Source organism: Babylonia areolata, chromosome 22 (assembly GCF_041734735.1).
Source record: "Babylonia areolata isolate BAREFJ2019XMU chromosome 22, ASM4173473v1, whole genome shotgun sequence".
NCBI lineage: Eukaryota > Metazoa > Mollusca > Gastropoda > Neogastropoda > Buccinidae > Babylonia > Babylonia areolata.
Window position 1 is genome coordinate 38,282,074 of NC_134897.1, and position 26,716 is coordinate 38,308,789.

At 41.4% G+C, this 26,716-nt stretch overlaps 1 protein-coding gene across 1 annotated transcript; it reads left to right on the plus strand.

Annotated features, from left to right (window-relative positions):
• Positions 1-26,365, plus strand: LOC143297502 (aldehyde dehydrogenase, mitochondrial-like). Its single transcript, XM_076609902.1, has 14 exons — positions 1-159; positions 7,618-7,722; positions 10,406-10,546; positions 10,872-10,951; positions 12,250-12,299; positions 13,332-13,393; positions 14,691-14,819; positions 16,107-16,220; positions 17,109-17,211; positions 18,492-18,673; positions 21,922-22,086; positions 23,632-23,789; positions 24,223-24,337; positions 26,064-26,365. Exons 1-14 carry the CDS (start codon positions 37-39, stop codon positions 26,094-26,096), a joined length of 1,560 nt encoding a protein of 519 aa, XP_076466017.1. The 5' UTR covers positions 1-36; the 3' UTR covers positions 26,097-26,365.
• The last annotated feature ends 351 nt before the right edge of the window (positions 26,366-26,716 follow it).

Genomic DNA, 26,716 nt, shown 5'->3' on the forward strand with positions numbered 1-26,716 from the left:
GCAATCAGTTGCGCGTTCACACTGCTCACAAACAACATGGCTGCTTTGGTGAGAACGGGAACTTTGTCGGCGAAAAACCTGCTGCGACAGAGCATTCGCTGCATGTCAGCTGCTGCTGTTCCACAACCAACAACAAATCCGGACATCAAGTACACAGGGGTAAGGTGAACATATGTCATGCACTGTATGGATGCAGAACTTAAGTTTGTATTGTCTCGAGGTGAAGTTCAACGAAAAACGTTCAGGTCAGTGTAGATCTGCAAAAGCGGAGTTAGAAGTGGTTGGTCGAATGGGGTGAAAACTGAGCCAGACATCTCAAAACATGATGCAGAGGAGGCTGGAAACGATAATAACTAGCAGAGGTTCCAGAAACTATGAATTTTAAGTGAAACATTCATGTGGGATAGAGCCCGTCGCTGGTTGTAATGTTTGTGAGTGAGTTTAATTCGATAGGTCATGACGCCAGCGAACATTGACAGTTTCAGTAGCTCAAGGAGGCGTCACTGGGTTCGGACAAATCCATATGCGCTTAGTCATACATAAAAAAGAACACTTAGAACATTGACACAGATGGGAATGTTTGTGTGAGCAACAAAACCTGAAGATATGCACGAACGTGCACAGGTGTGACAAAACAAGTGGGTAGGTACACACGCCTGGGGAGAGAGAGAGAGAGAAAGAGAGAGAAAGAAAGCAGTTTCAGCAGCAGAGGAAAAATATATTTAACTTTATATCAGCTGTCTGCCTTTTGAACATGCCAAGGAAATTAAACAAGAAAAGTGCATTCTCAAACAAATTATCATTTGCCAAGACGTTTTTGTGTTGTTTCCCTTTTTTCTTAAGAAGGAAAAACAAAAACAACACAAAAAAACCTTGTCACCTTGAAGGCAAAAAACAACTTATCAATATGGGATTGAGATTACTATGCAATCTATCTCCATGCAAACAATGTCAGATTATTATACTTGAGATTCAAAGAATATAGCAGTTAAAATGGTTCATGCAGATTAGATTAATCCAGGAAAGAAAACTTGGCCAACCAGCAAATGCACAGACACAATGTGCCTTCACTTAATTACAGTGTTTACCTTCATAGATTGCATTGTAAATACTGTCATGTACACTTATACATGCAAACAGACAGGCACACATGCGCACACACACACACACACACACACACACACACACACATTCACATTCATAATAAGGCATGCTGTGCATGAAACACACTCACCCACTCTTATTTTAGTGTACACACAGATACTATATGTACGCAGTGAAATGTTATCTGTCACCTGTGTACTTCCTCTTTCATTGCGCTTGGGAGGGCACTAGTCACAGCACTTCACTGAGGGAGGGAGAAAAAAAAGGAGGGGGTAGGGGGTGGGTAATAAAAAGAAGAAATGTAGGATTTTTTTTTTTAGGGTTGGAGGAGACAGTGGTGAAAAGCACATTCAGGGATAAGGAGATAGGCAATTATGTCAACTGAATAGCAGTTATGTTAAAAACAAAAACAAAAAAAAACCAAGCCCAACACATTTATCTGTGTGCAAATTTGCACACACTTGTATGCATGTGAAGGAGGGCAGGGCAATTTTGCTTGTAAGCTTTCTTTTACTTGGTGTGTGTACATGTATTTATTTTACACATAATGCATATTCTGCTGTTTATACTACACATGCATGATTGTATGCACTTAGGATATAATTTAAGCACATACGCATATGCACACAAACATGTATGCATACACATACATGCGTACAAGCACATACTGCCACAAGCACATGTACACACACACACACACACACACACACACACACACACACACACACACAAAGTCTCTCTCACGTGCATGTACACAAATACACACACACACACACACACACCTTGAATTGGCTTCCTTTACCTTCACTCCCCCCTGCCACAACATTTATGCAAATGGCCTTGAAAAAAATACTGCTAAAGAAAACACTCTGGCCTCTGACTACTTAAAGCCAGATGCAGAGAAAGAGGGCTTGCCACAACAACAGCACACAGCCCTGAGTTAAATTGACCACCCCCCCACCCCCACCCCCCACTCTTATTTTTCTCTCCAGAGGTCAATCTCTCCCCCCTCACCCATCTGTTTTTCTGTCCCCACATTTCTTCTTCTGCGTTCGTGGGCTGCAACTCCCACGTTCACTCGTATGCACACGAGTGGGTTTTACGTGTATGACCGTTTTTACCCCGCCATGTAGGCAGCCATACTCCGTTTTCGGGGGTGATATCTGTTGATTTTTGGGGGGGGGTTTTGTTGTTTTTTGTTTTGTTGCTTCTCACTGCACCTGTTGTGAACCTTTTATTTTTACACTCTTTGAGTGTGTGCATTCTGAAAACCAGCCTTTTTGTCCTCATAATGATTTTTTTTTTTTTTTTTTTTTGATTTTTTTTTTTTTTTTAAGACTATAATTGTGAGCAGTTTTGATTTTGGTAAAATGATGGAGTCTCCCGTTGGTCCGACAGATGAGTAGGCAGGTAGACTTATCTGTCGGTGTGTGTCCTCATATGGGAGAAGTGGCTGATTCTGGATTTTTTGGTAAAATAATCGGTTAATGAAGAACTGAACTGTTCACAACTGTGTTGATACAGTACTGTTACCTGTGAATGTATTCATTAGATAAGGCAAAAGTAAAATGCTTTAAACTATTTTAAGTGGAATAATGCAGCAGCACCTACACTTGTGCAAACACACACACACATACTGTATCTCGCATATAATGTGCACACACACACATGCACATGCACACACACACACACGGAACCACATGCTTCCTTTCAGATGTCATATATTCCATAAGCTGATTTACCTGAACTGAACCAAGTTAACAGAAAAGATGTATGCTCATAATTATGTACTTGCAACACAACACACAAAGTTCACACACACACACACACACACACACACACACACACACACACACAAGTGCACACATGCACGCACACATTTTCACATATACATAAGCACCCCACTCACTAACATGCAAATTAAACCCACTAGTAATGGTTACCCAGCCCCCACAAGCACACCATGCACAGACACACAGTTTATCAACAGTTCACACGCCACAATTCCTGTCTGAAAAGTTTTCTAGGGCAGAACGGACTACTGACACATGTGCTTTGTGCTGTGAGGTAGTGCTCAGTGGCCTGAAACAGATGTCTGACGCTTGAAATCGTTCAACTGTACAGCCAAGAAATGGGTCAGGAATGTAGGGTACAAAAAATATCCAGGTCACCGTTTTGGAAAATCATTGCTAGAGGGGGAAATGGAGTCCTGAGTGCGACAGAGCTGTGATTTGTGTGTGTGTGTGTTGTGTTTTGTTTTGTTGTGTTTTGTTGTTGTTTTTTTGGGGGGGGGTTGTTTTGGGTTTGTTGGTGTGTTTTTTTTTTGGGGGGTGTGGGGGGGGTATGTGTGTGTGTACATATTAAGTGATATGTATTGGTGAATAGTTTTGGTGACATCTGGCTTCAAGAAGTATCTTTGTGTGTGTGTGTATGTTACCTCTTAGTTAACATTATTTTGGTTTCTGTTTGTCAGGTTTAATGAACTGACAGGTAGTCTGCCCAGAAATGGCCTGCCCCTTTGTGTAGCCAGGGCTGAAAGCAAAATTTGATTGAACTTGGTGTGTGTGTGTGTGTGTGCACATGCACATGCAAAACCTATTTTCAGAAAAATCGTGTGTGTAAAGAGTGTGTGTGTGTGTGTTTGCATGTGCACATGTGAAACCTAGTTTTCAGAAAGATTGTGTAAAGAGTATCACTATCAGTATGTGTGTGTGTGTGTGTGTAAAACTGGATTAGACCAGTTTTTGTTTTGAATCTTGATTACAGGTTTTGTTTTCCCACTGAGGCAGGTAAAGCCATGACCTGATTGAGCAAGAATCACAATGATTATTTTGTTTGTGTTTTTTCTTTTGGTGGTGAGATGGAATTTGAAAGAGAGAGTATGAGTGTGGTGCCTGTATTTCAGTCATGGATTTCATTCTTTTAAAATGTAGACACCTCTTTTTCAACACTGACACACACTAAAACACACACACACACACACACACACACACACACACACACACACAGCACAGCACAGCACAGCACAGCACAGCACAGCACAGCACAGCACAACACAGCACAGCACAACACAACACACACACACACACACACACACACAGAGCAATGCAAAATGGCTACAACAAACAATGGATAGTAAAATCAAACATACATGTATTCATATGGTGGCAACAGGGGACACATGTGATGAAACAGTGACAAATTTACCAGTTAATCTATGCGTGTGAAGCTGTTTTCTGACTGGGCTCAGCAGCTGAGTGGTTACAGCATTGGACTTACATCTGAGGGTTCTAGGTTCAAACCCCAGTCACAGCATCTGGTGGGCAAATAGGATAGAGGTTTTTCCTTGCAGATCAGTAGATAAAAGCACACCCCCGGTTAGTGCCTGAATCTTCTCTGTATAATCGTATGCATAACATCATTTAAAATGTAATTCATGTTTGGTGGGTTATGGAAAGTAGTGCATGCGTACACAGCATGGACACCCCTGAAAACGGTGTATGGCTGACAATGTGTTGGGGTATGAAAACAAAAACAACAAAAATGATTAAACACTTAAAAAGGCTACTCATAGATCTGTACAAGTACTAAAGAAAACCTGGCGTTTGAAGCCCACAGTCAAAGCAGAATGATTGCATCCTGTTGGGGTGTCAGTGATATTACCTGCATAGTCCCTGTACTGTCCTTAATAAGTTGATGGTTTAGGACCAGGGGAGTATTTCAAAACGATTTTTTACGAGGAATTTTGTACCCAAATAGTTTAAAATTGAAGGCATAGGGAGAGAGAGAGAGAGAAAGAAGAAAAAAATGGCTCCGCAGTGTCCACGGATATCAGATTATGTTTACTGTTTTGAACTCTCTTTTTTTCTTTTCTTTTTTTTCTTTTTTTTTTTTTTCTTTTTTGCTGACATCTGAAAGAAGCATTGAAGGTCTGGGCTCCGTGTAGTGGAGGTAGCAACAGTGGTAGGGAAGAGAAGGGAGAGGCCAGGGAGGTTTAACGGTGTTTGCCACCCACTTCTTAAGAAGAAACGGGGAGGAACGGGAGCTCAGCGTAGGGAAAGGGGGGGTTGGGAGGGGGTGGGGGCGGGAAGAATACAGAAGAAAGGGGGGGGGGGGGAAGTGGGCCAGGATGTTTGGTTCCCAGGAATTCCTAGGTAAGGGGGAATGGTTGGGGGATGAGGCATGGATTTGGAGAAGGTGAAAAAGAGGAAGTATTTTTGAAGGTGACGGGTCGGATGATATATATCTCTCTAGTTTGGTAGGAAGGGGCTAGAGAAGGGTAGGAAAGCTACCCGTAAGAATGTTATTCTTGTTTAAAAACTGCTGATGGAAAATTATTTGATTTGGAAAGAATTAAAAGAAAAAAAAATTGTTTCTGATATTTCATTTACATTCGCAACAGGTATTGGGGCAAAACGATTTGTAAGGGTACTGCTGGTTGGGAAAGTAAATTGAATGAGCAGTTTGGAATATTTCAGAGACTGTACATACATGTTAGAAAATGTTGGTTAAGTGCTCGAGTAAATGGAACAGGCACTTCAGTCTGAAAGAAATCAGGAACAGAAAGCCTCAGGAGTTTCAACCCTGGTGTGATAATAGCCACACAACTAGCACACAACTTTTCTCACACACATGCATGTTAGTGCACATACACACACACACACACACACTCACACACACACACACTCTCTCTCTCTCTCTCTCTCTCTCTCTCTCTCTTTCTGTCTGTCTCTCACTCAATCATCACCCACCCTTATTCACACTCTCATTCACTCACACACACACACACACACACACACACACACACACACACACACACACACTGAATGGCCCCACACATAAGAGAGGGTTGGTATCTCGAGAATAGTATCTGTGACTTTGGACCCTCACAACGATGTTAGAAACAGGATCTTCACAGTTGAAATGTTTTGTTGTTTCAAGCATTAATTTTTTTCTTTCTCACCTGCAGGAGCTATCCTGTCGTATCACCTTACACCTGTCCTCATTTTTTCCTTCAAGTGTAGATCCTGTTCCACCTGTCAAACTAAGCTGCTGCTTCTCTTCTTTTTGGGTATAGGCAGCCAACATCTACATCAAGACGAATCGGCCGCACTTTTCACTTTGGAAAAAAGCTTCCCGCTCCGGTTGGATGAGCACATGTCAGTTTTCTAGTCCACAGGGGTGTTGCCAGGTCTGTTTCCGAATTGGTGGGAGAGGGGAGAGGGAGGGAAGGGGTGGAGGGTGAGGGAAGGGGTTAGTGCAGAATGGAGTGGACAGTGGGCTCAAATCGGACAACAGGGACCTCACAGTGAATTGTCAGTGTCACCGCTGGAAGGATGGGGCTTAGTTACAGCGGTGCTGACACAGATTACTGACCAGCACTATAAGTGTTCACATGAATTTTTTGTCTTTTTTTTTTCTGGTACACACCATGTATTATTATATATCATGTGCACACCATATGGATAGATACATCTGAAAAGCACCTCAGGAAAACTGCCATGAACACTACTGTCACACACACACACACACACACACACACACACACACACACACACACACACACACAATCACAATATATTATAAATACATACATGATAAAACGCACATGTGTTCAAGTACTTGGACGTACATTTACTCCAAAAACAATATCAAGAGAGTAGATATTTCTTCCCACTCATTCATGATGAAAGTGAAACCAGTGTATGAGGGAAACGGGCAGGGATGTGTGTTTGTGAATAAACCATACATGCATAAGCACAGGTACTCTTTCATTCTATCCTCGCCCCACACCCCCACCTTCAAAAGAGACTTTTTTCCCCCACAACTCCTCCATAACCATTGATTAATAACATTGTGCTTTTAATTATCCTGCAAACCTGACAGAAGTATATACTGCTGATGAATTTTTTTTATATCCCCTTTTTCAGAACAACTCGACGTGTAGTTTCGGGTTATTCAGTGAGCGGCCACTAACAGGTTGTGTGTAACACGATATATTTACGATCGCTTGACACAAAGGAAGTTGTGTGATAGCTTGACCCCAAGCACTTGAGCTCACGTGGCTCTCAAACAGGAAGATTGTGTTGTGCAGGTTGAAGTAAGTGCCTTATCAGTTGGGTTCAGGTTGGATAGGGTAACGGGGGGGTGGGATTGTACCCAGGTTGTCTTCCACTTCCTGGTCCGGATGGATTTTTCTTTCACAACAACTGTGTTTTCACATGCCACTACACTTAGGTACCCAGAAGAATTAAGAGCAACATATTTTGAACTTGTTGGAAAGTTAGGGTGGAAAAAAAGGGCATATTCATGTATATCTGATTATTAGTGTTAATTAGCATTTTAAGCATTATAAAAAACGGATTATAGAGAGACGCATTCAGATTAATTGGATTTTTTTGGTGGTGTATGCCAGATTGTTTCAGGCATGGATGGTTGGGTTATAGATACATACATACATTTGGATGTTGATTTACACAAATAACAGCATTTGCTAATGTGTGTTTTTTGCAGTGTTTCATCAACAACAAGTTTGTCAACTCTGTGAGCGGCAAGACTTTCCCTACGATAGACCCCCGCAATGAGAACACCATCACTGAGGTGGCTGAAGGGGACAAGGTAATAAGATAAGATAAGAATAACTTTATTATCTCCAACTGGAGAAATTTGGTCAGGTGCATTATCACAACATAGACAAGTAAACAACATGGGGACCATAACTGTAAAAGTCAACAACAGCTTTTACGAATATTACAAAGATACAAATGTAAAAAATATCACATACATCGTTTCATACATACATCCACACACTGCAGGTAATAACTAGTATTCTTAATGTAAAAACAGAAAGAATTAAGAAACATTATTTGAATAAAATTATAAACATAGCCTACTATACTGCACATTGATTATAATAGACAGATAAGATAAGAATAAAGATGAATTGCGGAAAACCACAACCAGATAATCAGCACACACCCGCACCACCCACCCCACACATGCAGATTACTTGATTAAACAAGAGTAATAAACATATGTTCTCAAATAAAAGCATTTCACATATTCGCTTTTGAAAACATTGCAATTAATTATTACATCTTTTATTATATATTACATCAATCTGTCTGTGGTGTATCTTGTGTGGTTGGTGACATTCATGGTTATCGTTGACACCCACCTCGGGTAATCTGGCCAGTGGAGCTAGACATCCCAAGGATGTTTTGGGGGGGGGGGGGGGGCTATCTAACACTGCACTCACACCTCCAGAACAAAAACATGTTTAGATGGGCAGTGAAACAGCCAGTGTTTTAATGTTTCATGTGTTTGAAACACTTCTACTAGTGAAGTCAAAAGTTTATTCATTGGGAATATGTAAGAAATGATTTAGTGTATAAAAAATTTAAAAAGTGGTTTTACGTTTGACATTGGTCATCAGTGAAGGTGCCTGATAGACTGATTTTTAGACTACACATGTTGGTGGTAGTTTTTACATTCTTCTGACCGGAAGACCTATTCTTTATCTCTATTTTAGTCATTTCTTGTGGGTGACGGACCTGTGTGTGCGCATGCAGCAGAGCATGTATATTTGTCTTACTAATTATGTACAGTCATGAGCCATCAGTCATACACAGAGTCCTAGCCAACACTGTGACCATCTGGGTTAGGGCACGTGGTATTTTTGCTGCGTATTAGCATTGGGGAATTAACATTCACATCAGCTGTTGCATTTGTGTGCTTTCACATAAACAGCTGCCAAATATGAAAAACAGAGTATAACCTTGGCATATAACCCCAGACCCAAAGTGGACCTCTATAGCACTTGTGTAGCAGTATTGTCATCATCATTTATCATCATATATAGAAAGAAATTGTTGCCCCTGTATCTTTAGCCTTTGATGCCAAGCTCTCATGGTGACTTGAATGTCAATTTCCCCTCCACTTAAGGCTTATATTATAAGCTCCTGCTACTGTCTTCAGTGGTAACAAGTTTAATTTGGAATTGTTGTTGGAGGGACATTGTAGCAGTCATTACTCTTCTAGAGAAACTAATTCAGTCTTGCTCCTATGGTTCAAATTAAATCCAAGTGTATTAAAAAAAAAAAAAAAAAAAAAAAACCATAAAAATCATTTTAGCCATATATATACACATAGATATACTGTTCTGCACTTTGCATTGATGTTTTGTCTCCCACTTTTATTTATGTTCAACTTCCAAGACCCAAGTTGCTGGCATGGAAATGGAAATATCATACATTTATTAGATTTCGTAAAGCAAAAATACAGCCTTGATATTGTCTTTAACTTCTGAGTTATATACACAACAATGATAAATAAATGAGTGATTTCACAGCCAGAATATATGCTTCATACTATTATTATATGAGCTATAAGCATGTGCAACAATGAATAAATGAGTGATTACATAGCCAAAATATATGCTTGATAGTGATACTGTCTTTAACTTATGAGCTTTGAATATACACAAATGATAAATAGATGAAAGTGATTACACAGACAGAATATTTGCTTGATACCTCCCCATTAACTTATGAGCTATAAAGTATAAGCATGTGCAATGATAAATAAATGAGTGATTACATTGTCAAAATACATGCTTGATACTGCTGATCTGATGGTCATAGACTTTAGTTGAACGCGACTATCATACTTTCTTAGATTACGAGCAATGAGCATGCGCAACAGTGATGAATAAATGAGTGATTGCATGACCAGCATTTATGCTTGATACTGCTATCTTAACTTGTGAGCTCTAAGTCTACACAACTATGATAAATAAGTGAAATTGTGATCACACAGCCAGAATTTATGCTTGAGGCTATTTTTCACACCACAGTGACAAAATGAATAGACTTGTAAATGAAAGCGGTGGTGTCCTTGATGTGGTTAACGTTTTTGCTTATTTGTTTATTTATTTATTATTATTCTTGTCACTGTTTGTTCTTTGTTATTTTTTGTGGGTTTTTTCCCCCTACATTTCATTTTGTTTCTTTATCTATCTGCTTATTTTATTCTATTTTAATTATACTTTTTGTTAGTTTGTTTATTCATTTATTTATTCATTCATTCATTTAATGATGTATCCATTTATTTGCTCATCCACCTTTTTTTCCCACCGCAAGGCCTGACTAAGCAGCGTGTTTGGTTGCACTACTGTTCAAGCATCTGCTTAGCAGCTGTGGTGTGGCCTATATGGATTTGTATGAACGCAGCGATGCCTCCTTGAGTAACTGAACTGAACTGGTTAACATGGTGGTGGTGGTGGTGGTGGTGGTGTCACCAGGCGGACGTGGACCTGGCAGTGAAGGCAGCGAAGGAAGCATTCCGCCTGGGGTCACCATGGCGCACCATGGACGCCTCACAGAGGGGCCGCCTGCTCAACACACTGGCCGACCTGATTGAGAGGGACCGCCAGTATCTGGCTGTGAGTGGAGTTTTGTCTTTTAAAAAAAACAAAAAACTTTTTGGTTTTTAAGTTTTATTGGCTAGATTTCATGTATGCTTGCAATTTATTCATGTTGTGAGTGTGTGTTTGTGTGTGTGTTTTTGTGTTAGTGTCTGGTTGTGTGTGTGTGTGTGTGTGCCCTTGCACTTAATGCTCCTGACAAATTGCCGGTTATAAGAATTGTTTGTTCATTGTTTATTTCTGGCATCTTTGTTCTTATCCGTTGTTTGCCGTTATCGTTCTTCTGCGTTTTGCGAACATTGTTAGCATTTCTTGTAATGTGTGTGTGCTGTGTGCCTTTCAGTCTCTGGAGACGCTGGACAATGGGAAAGTGTACACACAGAGCTTCCTGGCTGACTTGGCCCTCACCATCAAGTGCTACAGGTAACACACACAGACACGCGTAATCGCACGCACGCATACAAGCATGCACGCACGCACACTGTACGTACACGCATGTGAACCATTCACCAACTGCGCATATCCCCTTACCCTTCCTCCTTCTGCCCCCACTCTTCCTCCCAGCCTGAACACGCACACAGAGATTGATGTACCTTTGTCTTATGTAGTTATTGTCGACCTCCAAAATAGTTTGCATGAATAAATCTCTTCTTTTTTTCTTCTCTTTATTACGACTTACTCATTAGAATTTCTAAAAGATATCCCATTTGTTTGTGAGGTAAAAGAGATACATGCCTGTCAAACATTTACATAACAGGTGCACAAACCCTGTTTCCCTTAGGACTAAAGGTGCACAAAGCACACCTGTATACATATCCCAGTGATGTGGCTCCCCACATGCAGGGATGTATCGGTTGATTTTGAGTCCTTTTGCTGTCAGTGTTATTTAGGCTAACAGCCTTATGATTGGAGCGTTTGTCAATTGTGTTAAGTGTTAGTGCATAGTGGTTGAATTTGGGTCACTTGAGAAGTAAATGTACAAAAATCTGGGACAGTGTCGTGATATTCCTGGAAACAGGTGTGGTTTATTGATCTGTCAGAAGGAAACCGAACAAACCTGTCTGTGCAATGTTTGCTGCAGTTAAGAGTATCTGGCTGCACATCTGTAAAGCTTCTACCTTTGTGCAGCTATATTTACGTGGACATTCTCACTCTTTTGTTTTTAGCTGCAACTGAAGTGAGCATGCCTATGTTTACAGACAAATGTGTGCACAGGCACAGACCTTTGTCCACGCACATGCATTACGAACATACCAAAAAGAAGAGTGAAAGCCAGCAGGCATTTGTTCTCAGACAAAAATGATTTTACATTCTCCAGCACATCTGGCAACAAATGTATGGCTGCGTTTAGTGATGACAGTTCTTAATTACATAGAGAGAGAGCACGAAGCAACTTTTAGGGGCGAAACAGATCAGGTTGTGAATTTTCAGTTGTCCACCTACATTTTTTATACCTATGAATATTTGCCATATGGGGTTTCAAAAGGAATATTTTGTTTTATTTGTACATGAACAGTGAATATTTTCGTCACTAATTGACTGGAGCCTTCATTCATGTAAAGAGATGAGAGAAAATCTTCCTAATGCAGCATTGTTGGGTAAAAATTCAGACACTGGGAGGGATTGTGACCTATCTGACATGGAGGAGGGCCAGCAGCAGCAGCTATGGCATGATTTGAGTTCATGTTTTTTAAATGGATATCTGTCTGACATTGTTTCAGATACTATGCTGGCTGGTCAGACAAGCACCATGGGAAAACCCTGCACATCGGTCAGTCTGAATTTGAATCTCTCTGCCTCTTTGTCTTTCTGTCTGTCTGTCTTTCTCAGTCTTTTCACCTGATGCTCTGTTAGCTTTCCTACCTGGTCCATTGTTAGATATTGTCAAAAGATGGTGTTAGGTGAAAAGTTTGCTTCTCATCCATTTTGTTTGTTGTTAATTTTAGGATCATTGTTTTATAAAGTAAATTGTGTTTTAAAAAAAAAAAAAAAAAAAAAACAAAAAACAACACAAACAAACAAAAAACTAATCAAAGCCCTGTACATAGTAATCATTCACTCGAACAGCTGACAAATGCAGATCAAAATACCAAAACGCTGTTCATTCTAAATCATTCACACACATGCTCAAGAATAGCTTACAAGGATGGATTGATTGATGTGGAACCTTCTATAGCGCCTATCCTCGGTCAGAGACCAAGCTCTGAGCGCTTTACATACACGGGGACATTTGCACCACAGGCTGCCTACCTGGGTAGAGCCGACTGACGGCTGCCACTTGGCGCTCATCATTCGTTTCCTGTGTCATTCAATCAGATTTCAGGCACACACACACATACACACTCAGACAGACATGTAACATTTTACGTGTATGACCGTTTGTTTTTTATTTACCCCACCATGTAGGCAGCCATACTCCGTTTTCTGGGGTGTGCATGCTGGGTATATTCTTGTTTCCATAACCCACCGAACGCCGACATGGATTACAGGATCTTTAACGTGCGTATTTGATCTTCTGCGTGCGCATACACACGAAGGGGGTTCAGGCACTAGCAGGTCTGCACATATGTTGACCTGGGAGATCGGAAAAATCTCCACCCTTTACCCACCAGGTGCACCGCGATTCGAACCCAGGACCCTCAGATTGAAAGTCCAACGCTTTAACCATTCGGCTGTTGCACCTGTCTTTCAAGGATGAGTGAAAGAGGGGAGAATGAGACACCAAGAATTGTTGGTAAAAACACAGCACCTGACGTTGAACATTGTGAAACACGGATTTGAACAGTGGGATGAAACGTTTCAGACGGTGACCAGTTTGCGTACACTCGTCACGAGCCCATCGGGGTGTGTGGGCAGATCATTCCGGTGAGTGTTCCGTTTTCCTGTGACGTGCATTTCACTCTGTTGCATTTTCCCTTTTTATTATACTTCAGTGTGTTTATATTGTTTGATTTTTTTTTTTTTTTTTTTGTTTGGTTTTTTGGTTTTTTTCCAATTGTCTGTAATGTTTTACACAAATTTAGTATGGGTTCGCAAGGCCTGACCAGTATCACTGGGTTTGTGTGAAGATCAGGCATCTTCTGCTCCTTTTCTGTTTGCAAAGCATATTAGTTGTAGCATTTATGAATCGGTCTGCACATTGTGACAGCACCTTGAAACTGAAGCTGAACTGTGCTGCTCTGAAAAAACAGTGAATGCATTTTCCGTCATGAACTTTGTTGAAAGTAGTGTTTGAGACGCATGTTTGTTCATGTTGTGTATAGTAGTGCAGGTGGGTATGTTTATGTGCACTAGAATTGAGACAGGTGAATAAACAGCCTATTTTAGTTTAAACAGTCAGATATTAACAATGAATCAGACATGTGAATCACTGAAATTAGTTTCACTGTGAAACATTGATGATAATGATAGCAAATATTTCTACAGTTCTGTAGCACTTAGTCTGTAAAGGAATAACTGCAACTCTAAACCAGCATTAAATCTCTACTGCCAATTAGCTCCCCTGACTTCTTCACAGACGACCCATTTGTATGGTTAAGAAATAAAATCATCAAAAAACAAATGTTAGAGAATTTATTAACTGAAAACATCCAAACCGATCAGTAATATAACAAGTTGGTCAGGAACAAAATGTGAAACTTTCTAACTTATGCTATCATACAGTGAGATGATGAAAGTATCCATATTTTTTCTTTGAAATTTTCAACACTGATGACTTGTAAACGAATCCAGGAAAGCACACAGAGTTTGAAATGATTGAATTCGGAACGTTACATAGCCATAATAGGGCCCCTTTGTCTAATTCCGTCGTCTGCCTTGTGACTAAGAAGAAACTGGGTCAGATGCCATTGTTGGCACGTACTGTTAACATGAACCAGTCACTCCTGCTCGCTGGCACAGCAACACACACTGCATTTATTGGTCACACTGGAGAGTGGAAAGGTCAGTTAAGATATTCTTAGCTAATGACATCAATATGCAAATTAAGCGCCACTCCAAAAATTCAAAACTTTCTAAGGCCCCGTTCAGGGTCCTTCGTCTGGAGTGAGTTAACATTGAGCCTGTTGTTGGATTGAATGAAATAACTGCAACTCTAAGCCAGCATTGAGGCATTGCAGTCATGAAATGACCACAACTGTACAATGTCCACCTGTGTTTGCAGTGGAACTTCCCCCTGCTGATGCAAGCGTGGAAGCTGGGCCCGGCGCTTGCCATGGGCAACACAGTGGTCATGAAGCTGGCTGAGCAGACCCCCCTCACCGGCCTCTACGTCGCCAAGCTGATTGAAGAGGTGAATGCATGGGACTCCCTCACAGCCTGCCTGCAGCTTGTGTGGTTATCACGATGACGGGTACAATAGCTGAGTGGTTAAAGCGTTGGACTTTCAATCTGAGGGTCCCGGGTTTGAATCTTGGTGACGCCACCTAGTGGGTGAAGGGTGGAGATTTTTCCAATCTCCCAGGTCAACATAGGTGCAAGCCTGCTTGTGCCTAAACCGCCTTTATGTGTATACACTAGCAAATCAAATAACGCAGGTTAAAGATCCTGTAATCCATGTTAGCGTTCGGTTAGTAATGGAAACAAGAACATACCCAGCATGCACACCCCTGAGTATGGCTGCCTACATGGCAGGGTAAAAATGGTCATACACATAAAAGCCCACTTGTGTATGGTACGAGTGAATGTGGGAGTTGCAGCCCACGAACGAAGAAGAAGGTGTTATTACGATGTTGATGATGTAACGTATGTGGATTTGTCTGAATGCAGTGACACAGCCTTCAGTTTACACCACCTTGAGAAACTTGAAACTGATGATGGTGATTTGGGTACTTGCATAGTGCCCTTCCTCCGGTCAGAGACCAAGCTCTGTGCGCTTTACAGACAGTCATTTGCACATTTGACAGTACTTTACCCTTTTCTTTTGCTTGGTTTTGTGTGTGTGTGTTATTGTCCAGCTGTTTTGTTTTTGTAGTGGGACAGTTTGAACTGGGTTTTTTTATGTGCCTTATATGTCGAGAAAGGGTTGTGGGTGAGGGGGTGGGTGGTCCTCTTTTTGTTTAATTTCTTGTTAGGGGTGTAAGTTGCTGTTTCTCTTCTTATTTAGCCATCTTTTTTTTTTTTTTTTCTTCTTTTTTCTTTTTTCCTCATATTTTGATTGTATGGGGTTTTTTGTTTGGTTGGTTGGTTGTTTTTGTTGGGGGTGGGGGTGGGGGTCGGGAGTGTGTGGGAGTATGTGGCTTATATTCCCCAAGAAAGCGCTGTTTTAAATTTCTGGATTTGTATTGATTGATTGCATTTTTACTGTGGTATATTATTACCTTTTTGCCTAGCCCTTGAACTTGAACAATACTGATTAAGAATGTTGGGGGGGGGGGGGGGTTTTTTTTCGCTTTTGTTTCTTTTTACGTCTTATGCCCGACTTTCTTTTCAGTTGTTTTTCTTCACCTCCCCCCTCCCCACGTTCTGCAGGATTTAGATTCTACAGGACATTTATTAATAGTATTTTCAGCCCTGAGAGGCTCTGTGGACGGCTGGGCAAACAGCAACAAGGATTATAACAGCGATGGTTCTGTGGCAGGCTGGCTTCCCACCAGGTGTGGTGAACATCATCCCTGGGTTCGGACCCACGGCCGGCGCTGCCATCGCCTCCCACATGGACGTGGACAAAGTGGCCTTCACCGGATCCACTGAGGTTGGTCTGCCGGTGGCTGGGTGCTTGTGTTCAAGCCCAGTGAAGTCGGCTTGTATTTCTGTCAAGAAAAATTCACATGTGGTTGGTTGTAGATACTGCTCAGAATACAAACAGAGGATATGCATTTAAGAGGCTTGTGTGTGTGTGTCAGTGTTGACAGAGACCAAATAAAATTTTGTCAACGTATCTAAGAACATTGAACATATCTATGGAAAATTTAGTTAAAAAAAAAAAAAAAAAAAAATCAGAACGGTAAGAGTAATTAAGAACGTAAAACTACAACATTGGCATGAGCAGTTTCTAAATGATAAATGTTTTTGTTATTAGCGTTATACTGTGATCATGATGAAAGACCATAGGCATTTTATGAATATTGTAAATTACAAACATCAAGAGTAAAATCTGCTGACAGACCAAAGGCGTTTTAAACCCAGAGTAAGTGAATAATTGGTATTTCTTGTATGAGAGGCTGAAATTGGATCATTCTTGGTATTTGCTTCGTTTGTCAAGTTTAGACGTGACAGCATTAACAGTGTACAGCTAGCAATATCTTGAGTCATAATAATGATGGCTGTCGATTGATAATGGCAGTTGAACTGTTGTTCCTGATTGAGAAATATGGAATTTTTCATTCCATGCAGGTTCAAAACCTGGTTGGTTCATGAATTGAGACCGCTTATATGTAACTTATGTTCTTGTCTGTGTACATAACATCATTTTCAAACTGAGCCAAACAGTTTGTGCTGTAAAAAGTGTTCATTATCTAAATGGCCCTGTGTGGTTACCCTGGGCCCTAAGGAACAATAATTTATGACAAGTAAATGCTGAAGGGGATGAATAGCATGTGTTTCGTGGGCATGTCGGTTAATCCTAATATACCTTTCACAGATTGGTCAGCTGATTCCGGTAATGGCAGCTCAGAGCAACCTGAAGCGTGTGACCTTGGAGCTGGGTGGCAAGAGCCCCCTGGTGGTGCTTGCTGATGCCGACAGTAAGGAGGCAGTTCATTGTGTGTGAAACGGGAGTCAGGGTTTGTCACTGGGTCTCCGATAGATGGTGGTGATTTTGGTTGTTTTTTGTTGTTTTTTTCCATAACGCTGTGTCGTTATTTTACTGAAAAATTGAGTTTATTGCTTAAATCAGTGGCAGAATGACTCAAAGGGAGATAATTCTGGAGCTGTTTATCTGTACAATGTTTGGAGAAAAAAGAACTCTTTAAAACTGACATAGATTTTGTTTATATGACAGTGTGAAATGTTCAGCATTTATGAAAGCCAGCTCTTTTTTTTTTTTTTTTAAGTAAAAATCGGGTTAGTTGAAACTCCATAATATCACTCAAGACTGATTTAAAAGGGGAGAAAAAAGTATTTTTTAAAGATTTGTCAGTATATGGAATTGTTTGCTTTTTGATACAAGTGAATCACTTTGAACTGTTCATTCACAGCCTGTGACCAGCAAAAATATGCAGAACATAGCAGGCAAAAGGCTACAGTCTGTCAGCTACACACTGACAACATGATAGCATTAAAACAACCTAGCCACCTGCACGGGCTGTTCTGATGGGAGCAACAGCCTTGTGGTCAGAGCATCAGTCTTTCACTTAGGGTCCTGAGTTCAAACTCCAGTCATAGCTTCTGGGGGGTGTTAAGGGTGGGGATGTTTTTTCCAGTATCAACATAGGTGCAGACTCCATAGTGCCTTAATTCTGCTTGTGTGTACTGAACAATCAGATATGCATGTTAGAAATGTTGTAATCCATGTCCGCAATCAATGTGAACATACCCAGCATGCATACCCATGAAAACTTGAGTTTGGTTGTCTAAGTAAAACAGGTCATACTTGAAGTCCCACTCATGCTTGGAAGTGAACATAATTAAGTCCGTAACTGTTCTGAAAATGTGGCTGACTTAGGTCTACCAATAGCATAGAAAACCTCTGGAACAGATTCTGAGGGAATGTTTTTATTTCGTTTTTATTGTGTAGTGTGTGTGTGTTTGGCAGTCAGGAACATAATCCTGTTCTTATCTCGATAACAACGTTGGTATTGTACCTCACTGTGTGAAAGATGTATGATGTATTATTTGTTGTCTTTTTTGGTTGGTTGGTTTGTTGTTTTTGTTTGCTTTAAAGCTGTATACGGATGCTGTAGGCAGCCGGTTGAGCTATAAGAAATGCTGATAAGAATGACAGTGATGGCATTGATAATAATAATACAATGATAGTAATGATAATTAATTGGAGACCTAACGACACTGGTGCTGTGTCTGCCAGTGGACCACGCCATAGAGCAGGCCCACTTTGGGCTGTTCTTCAACCAGGGCCAGTGCTGCTGTGCTGGGAGCCGCATCTTTGTGGAGGAGAAGATCTACGATGAGTTTGTGGAGCGCAGCGCAGCACGCGCCAAGAACAGGAGTGTCGGGGACCCCTTCTCCTCAGTGGAGCAAGGGCCGCAGGTGAGGGATGGTTTGGTGATGATACGGATTATGGATACTTAGTTGACGGGCGCAATAGCCGAGTGGTTAAAGCGTTGGACTTTCAATCTGAGGGTCCCGGGTTCGAATCACGGTGACAGCGCCTGGTGGGTAAAGGGTGGAGATTTTTACGATCTCCCAGGTCAACATATGCGCAGACCTGCTAGTGCCTGAACCCCATTCGTGTGTATATGCAAGCAGAAGATCAAATACGCACGTTAAAGATCCTGTAATCCATGTCAGCGTTCGGTGGGTTATGGAAACAAGAACATACCCAGCATGCACACCCCCGAAAACGGAGTATGGCTGCCTACATGGCGGGGTAAAAACGGTCATACACGTAAAAGCCCACTCGTGTGCATACGATAGAACGCAGAAGAAGAAGGATACTTAGCACCTATCCTTGGTTGGAGACCAAGCTCTGAGTGCTTTTAAAACTCAAGGTCACTTGCACAGCAGGCTGCCTGCCTGGGGAGAGTCAGATTTCAGGCACGCACACATACACAGACACGTAACATGTTATGTGTATGACCCTTTGTTCATGTACCCCGTCATGTAAGCCATACTCTGTTTTCAAGGGTGTGCGTACTGGGTATGTTCTGGTTTCCATAACCCTCTGAACACTGACATGGATACAGGATCTTTCACGTGCATATTTGATCTTTTTTGTGCATATAAACATGAAGGGGGTTCAGGCACTAGTAGGTCTGCACATATGTTGACTTTTGAGATCGGAAAAGTATCCACCCATTTCCCACCAGGTGCTGTTACTGAGATTCAAACCCAGGACTCTAATATTGAAAGTCCAACACTTTAACCACTTGGCCGTTGGGCCCGTGAAAAGTCCTATCCATGATGGTGGACAGCGTTTATGAGGGGACAGGGGGTGGGGTTGCATATGCGTGTGTGTGTCCGTGTCCTGCTCAGTTATCTGCACCATTTTTGTGACATTACTTCAATAACTACTCATTACATTCTGAGTCTCCCGTCGCCCACAGCCACAATCAGGTTCGTCTTCTGCAGTCTTAGCATTGGCAGCCCACAGGGAACAATCAGTGTCAGGTTTTCAGGAGGCCACACACCAGAGAAGACCCTGCACTGCTGATTAGTCAGTTTGGTGTTCAGGTGATCCAGATCAGTAGGAGGGCTTATTAAGTGGTGTCCTGCATATTTTGAGTCAGAACGAGCACTATTGATACACTGCTGAAGTGACGCAGTGCAGGGTCTCCGCTGCTGTGTGGTTGCCTGGTGACCTAATATTTCCTGTGGACTGTGGGGCTGAGATTGTGGCAGAACAAACCCAGGCGTGGCTGTGTACGGGGGACTTGGAATGAGTGGTGTTGTAGTAATGCCTCAGAAACAGCGCAGATGATAGGGCAGCAAACAAGAAAGAAGGGAAAAAAAAAGAGAGATGAGAGGGATTGATGAAAAGGAAGAAAGAATAGATTGAATGAGAGTGTGAAGGGGGTGTGGGGGACTGGGGTAAGAGAGAGAGAGAAGAGAAATAGGGAATGTGGGAAGAGAGAGGGAGAGATAAGACTTGATTCTCGGAGGCTGAAGCAAAGGCTGGCCAGAATGAACTGGGTGTGACTTGAGTTGAATGCATTGGTTTGTTACCATGCAGTCCTTTTTATTAGTGGGAAATGATTATACTTTTTAAATTATATATATATATATATATATATATATATATATACACGAGTCGTATATATATATATATAATATATATATGGTGGAGTGATGGCCTAGAGGTAACACGTCTGCCTAGGAAGCGAGAAAATCTCAGCGCGCCGGTTCAAATCGCGGCTCAGCCGCTGATATTTTCTCCCCCTCCACCAGACCTCGAGTGGTGTTCTGGGCGCTAGTCATTTGGATGAGACAATAAACCGAGGTCCCGTGTGTAGCATGCACTTAGCACACGTAAAAGAACCCATGGCAACAAAAGGGTTGTTCCTGGCAAAATTCTGAAGAAAAATCCACTTCGATAGGAAAAACAAATAAAACTGCACACAGGGAAGAAAAAAAAGAAGAAAAAAAAGGGTGGCGCTGTAGTGTAGTGACTCGCTCTCCCTGGGGAGAGAGCCCGAATTTCACACAGAGAAATCTGTTGTGAAAAAAACAACTAATAAAAATACAAATATATATATATATATAAGCAAAAAAAAACCAGCACATTATCTTCTGATTCATGGAAATTCCTATCCATGATAGATTGCTGGATAGTTTCACAGTGATAAAAAGTTTCTGTTATGGCTTGATGGCAAATTAACTAACAGTAATAAAATGCTGTTGATGTGACTGTTAGTGATTGAAGAGTTTGGGTTTTTTGTTCATTTAGAATGGTAATGGCTAGCCAGTTTCTCACAAATTTTGATGGGTATGGTGGAGTGTACATGCATAACTGTTCGTACATGCATGGGCACACACACACACACGCATGCACGCACACTCATATTCACTCACACGCTCTCACATTCACTCACACTCACTCTTTCACACTCACATGCTCACTGACTCTGACTCACAGTCTCCCCCTCACTCACTCTTATATACTTTGAAACACACTCATGTTCACTCACTCACTCTTATATACTTTGAAACACACTCATGTTCACTCACTCACTCTTATATACTTTGAAACTCACTCATGTTCACTCACTCACTCTTATATACTTTGAAACTCACTCATGTTCACTCACTCACTCTTATATACTTTGAAACACTCATGTTCACTCACTCACTCTTATATACTTTGAAACACACTCATGTTCACTCACTCACTCTTATATACTTTGAAACTCACTCATGTTCACTCACTCACTGTTATATACTTTGAAACTCACTCATGTTCACTCACTCTAATATACTTTAAAACTCACTGTTGCTCACTCACTTAAATATCCACTTAACTTTGGCACTGACTCACTTTTTTCCTGTCACTCGCTTTCATATATTTTAAAAGCTCGCTCACACTCAGTCCTCTCATATTCACTGACTTTTGCACTGACTCGCTTTCTTCCTCTCACTCTCCTATGCTTTAAAAACTCACTCAGTCACACTCACTCACTCTCATATCCACTTTTGCACTGACTCACTTTTTTTCCTCGCTCTCACTCACACGTACGTTAAATGAAACTCACTCACTCACTCACTCATACCCAATCACTCTCATACTCCACACTCACTCACATGAAAAGTGAAATGAAAACCTGAGGCATGTGCATGTTCAGGTGGACAAGGACCAGTTCACCAAGATCCTCAGTCTGATAGAGAGTGGCAAGAAGGATGGAGCCAAGCTGGTTGCGGGAGGGGGCAAGGCAGCCGACAAGGGCTTCTATGTTCAGCCCACCGTGTTCGCTGATGTGGGCGACAACATGCGCATCGCTCAGGAGGAGGTGAGTGTTGCCTCCTCTCTCTCCTTGTCAGCCTTTCAGCCCTGAAATGGCCCCTTAGTGGTCAGCTGGGCTATGGGCAACATTTGATTTTTGACTCACTTGTGTAAACAAAGTGAGTCTATGTTTTAACCCGGTGTTCGGTTGTCTGTGTGTGTGTGTGTGTGTGCGTCTGTGTGTCTGTGGTAAACTTTAACATTGACATTTTCTCTGCAAATACTTTGTCAGTTGACACCAAATTTGGCATAAAAATAGGAAAAATTCAGTTCTTTCCAATCATCTTGTTAAAAACAATATTGCACCTCTGGAATGGGCACAAAAAAATTAAAAAAGAAGCCTAATTATATGCAAACTGCATTTACTTTTATATTTATATTTTTTGTATTCTCTAAACTTGGCACTTTGACCTCTTATTCTGACACAACAACAAGAGTAGTCATTATCATTTTTTGTTCAAACAGGAACTTCTTTTGCTAAGCATGGAAGTTTTATTTATTTTGCAAACGTTTTGGTGCAGATAGTAAACAAGGGAAATTACTCTGTAATTAATGCTAGGGGACGTAATTTATCACAAGTGAGTCTTGAAGGCCTTGCCTCTCTTGTTATTTCATTTGTTAGTCTTGTATTTTGTTTGTTGTTTTATGTTGACAGTTTCTCTGTGTGCTGGTGATTTTGATTTATGCTGGAGAAAGCAAGCGTGGCATGAAAATAGATTTTTGATTTCTTTTTCCCCACGGTTACCTTTTGTGGATATGTATTCAGCAAGTGTCAGTGAAATTATGGTCAGGTTTGTGTTACTGAGTCTTTTTTCTTATGAAAGTGCAGGAGAGTCGTCTTGGGAAGTACTGACAAAAGAGGACACTGTATGAGATGGATGAGAAAAGGGTAGCTTCTACGTTACACTGTAACAATGATAATAAAGTGCTGAGTCTTGTGTATTTTCTGCTTCTCAACTCTGAAGTCATTGGAGTGTCGCACAGAACTGTTCACCAGATTCCTCCACGTCTTTCGGTTGTGTGTCAAACCATTTGCAGAGACCCATGATACACAATCTTGTGTATAGACAAATCAGAATGCTTTTACACCCGTTGTTCAGATGCATGTTTAGCTTGGAATCAAAGGGTTGAAAGACAAATCTTAAAAATATTTGTACACAAAAGGCTAGAGAAACAGTAGATGGAAAGAGGGAGGGGGAAAGAGGAGCTACTTGGAAAGGGGAAGGTTTTGAGGGCAGACCGAGTTCAGAGCTTTGAACATGAATATGGGGAACTCAATCCAAGTATGAAGTCCAGAGCAAGAACGGCATCTAACTGTGGAGGGTTAGAATGTGGGAATGTGAAAACATTGGATCTGAAGCTGATTGTATGGAGTGAGATAGGTTGCAGTAAGCTTGTGACAAGAATAATCTGTCATCATCAGTACTGACTGGGTGACAGTACGCAGGATGGGGCAAACACTACAAAAAGAGTTCCTTGAACATGGCTTGTCCTTGGACATGCATATCACCTGATCATTGTCAACAGCATTTCTCTGTGCTTTTGTCTCCAGATTTTCGGGCCAGTGATGCAGATCATGAAGTTCAAGGGTCTGGAGGAGTTCATTGACCGCGCACACAACACCATCTACGGTCTGGCCGCGTCCGTCTTCACCAAAGACCTGGAGAAGGCCATTTACCTGTCCAACAGCCTGAGAGCTGGCACAGTGTGGTGAGTTCAGGGACAAGGAAGGGGTGCGGGGGGGGGGGATGTGGGCTGCTGAACCTGGGATCCACTCATCTCGGGCAGGGAGGGGTGCACAAGGCTGCCTTTATCAGTTTGTTTTTCAAGTAGGCGTCAATGCATTCAGACAAATCCATATCTGCCATACCACATCTGCTAGGCATATGCCTGGCAGCTACGTAACCCAATATATTTGTCAGGCTCTGAGTGCATGCTTGTGTGTTTGTGCGCCTATCAGTTAGAGTGAATTTCTTTTGTTGTTTCTTCTTCTTTTTTTTATTTTTCCTTTTTTTTTATGTGGAAAAAAAAATTCTGATAGAGCAATAGTATACTTGTATCTTGCCATCCAGCAGCTTCAATAAACTTTGAATGTTATACAGCATCATAGTCATAGACTGACAGTGCTTACTGAACATTTCAGGGTGAACTGTTTCGATGTGTTTGATGCCTCGGCACCCTTTGGTGGCTACAAGATGTCTGGCAACGGGCGTGAGCTGGGTGAATATGGCCTGGAAGCCTACACTGAAGTGAAAACGGTGAGCAAGGCTTGTCATTTTCCTGTGTATGTCAGCTGTATGACGCTCAGTTATTGGCAGTTTGGTGCAGTGAGTCAGGAAGTTCAAGCGGCAAGATACAACTAGACATATTAGTGGTATAAGGTAGAAAACTCATGTCTGCTTTAAGTGTACACACTCAAGGCAGCAATAGCATTGCTGTGATGTTTTCTATGGCCTTAGTGGTTGGTGATGTGGAGTGATGGCCTAGAGGTAACGCGTCCGCCTAGGAAGCGAGAGAATCTGAGCGCGCTGGTTCGAATCACGGCTCAACCGCCGATATTTTCTCCCCCTCCACTAGGCCTTGAGTGGTGGTCTGGACGCTAGTCATTCGGATGAGACGATAAACCGAGGTCCCGTGTTCAGCATGCACTTAGCGCACGTAAAAGAACCCATGGCAACAAAAGGGTTGTTCCTGGCAAAATTCTGTAGAAAAATCCACTTCGATAGGAAAAACAAATAAAACTGCATGCAGGAAAAAATACAAAAAAAATGGGTGGCGCTGTAGCGTAGCGACGTGCTCTCCCTGGGGAGAGCAGCCCGAATTTCACACAGAGAAATCTATTGTGATAAAAAGAAATACAAATACAAAATCCACTTGTTTGAGAACTTAGGTTGAAAAGGGCATGTGATCGAGATGGCTTAACACATTGTTCATACAGTTCACTGAACATAGGAGGGCAGGGCCCAGTCCTCTCCTTCCACAACTCTAACCTTCCTCAGCTGAGGTCAGGTACCCTATTCACACCAGGGTGGAGTGAGAAAGATCAGCAAACAGTGCCTTTCCTAAGGACACAGCAGGCTGAAACAGGCATCAAAATGTTGGTCCCTGGATCAGAAGCCCAACGCCTGATCGTTTCGGCCATGACCCCAGATTCATTCAGTAGTGATGCTTCTGTTCAGAACGCTGTGATATTGTTTAACTCACTCGGTACGACCAGTCCTCTCTTTTCCTCTACACAGACCCCTCAGATGTCCAGTGGGTGTCTGAATGACCCAACCTTTAGCTTCCGTCATCAGAACTGTGGTATTCTTTGTCAACATTCACCTCTTCAGTATAAGAGCATTCCGCTTGCAATATTTAGATGATGGTAATTGGGGATGAAACGCTGTTAACGTCGTCTCTTTTCGCCGTTCGTATGGAGAGATTTAAAGAGGTAAAATTTAAGACTTACATACAGAAAGCAGTTGTCATAAATCGGTTCAAGAGCTGAAGAATGTGCGCTTTTAACACATCCATGAAGAAATAGTTTGCGGTCACAATCCGTCGGCGTTGAGCGCAGAGACAACTGGACATTAGCAGTATAAGGTAGAAAACTCATGTCTGCTTTAAGTGTACACACTCAAGGCAGCAATAGTTACTCCCCTTGCTAGCATTGCTGTGATGTTTTCTATGGCCTTAGTGGTCGGCGAGGCTCTAAGCATCATAATTTGATTTCATTTGACCTGTGATGTTTTCATGAATGATGTCAACTGGATAAATACTGAGAAGGCTTGTCCCTCATTGTCCCTTTTCCCAGGAAAGGCAAAACAAAATTTCACTGTTGGAATCAACAATGTTATTCCCAATAAAGCATGAAATTGGTTTTAGTGAACATTTTTTTATGGTGCGTTGGATATCTGGCAGTGTTTTTAAAAAATCCGTTTTAAAACATGTTAGTCAGCATCAGTGATATAAGATTGATCTGTTGTCTTTCTGTCTGAACAGGTGAACATCCGCATCCCTCAGAAGAACTCCTAAGCAGCAACATGCCTTCCTTGAATGAATCGCAGATTACAGAATTTGTTGTCTTCTTCAACTTACCATTTAGTTAACATAGTGACAGGACATAATCACGGATATGTTTGACCACAGTACCAAAACCAGAGCAAGATGTCTGTATTCTGTACCGGTTTTGTGACAGACTGGTGCCAGCACTTATGAATGACACTAATTTCCAAGCAGTACACATATCAGTGAACACAAATCATTTATTTACAAATATTTCAATACTGTTAATGAAATAAAAATATATATATATATATATGTATATATATTCTGACAGTTGGTGTTGAGGCATATATCTCAAATGATCTTCAAAATTCACAGCATTAAAGATGAAACAGCATTCAAAAGTCAGTAACAGCCATATTGACTGCAGACAATGTAGTGTTGTAAATAGTGAGTACTTTGTTAAACCGACTGTAATGAGGTGTATTTCATACAGGCCTATGTGAGAGGACCATTTATCCTTTATCATATCATATCATATGTTAGTTTTGTTGATGGACATTTTTCACAGGATCTCTTTTTTTTTTCTTTTTTTTTTCCAGAGACAGAAATGATATAATTGTTATGGTCAAAAGGCAAATACCTGATGA

Coding starts and splice junctions, on each gene's coding strand:
- LOC143297502 (XM_076609902.1), top strand. CDS start 37: ATGGCTGCTTTGGTGAGAACGGGAACTTTGTCGGCGAAAAACCTGCTG. Junction 10,547..10,871: donor GGGACCGCCAGTATCTGGCT/GTGAGTGGAGTT, acceptor TGTGCCTTTCAG/TCTCTGGAGACGCTGGACAA. Junction 14,820..16,106: donor TCGCCAAGCTGATTGAAGAG/GTGAATGCATGG, acceptor GTTCTGTGGCAG/GCTGGCTTCCCACCAGGTGT.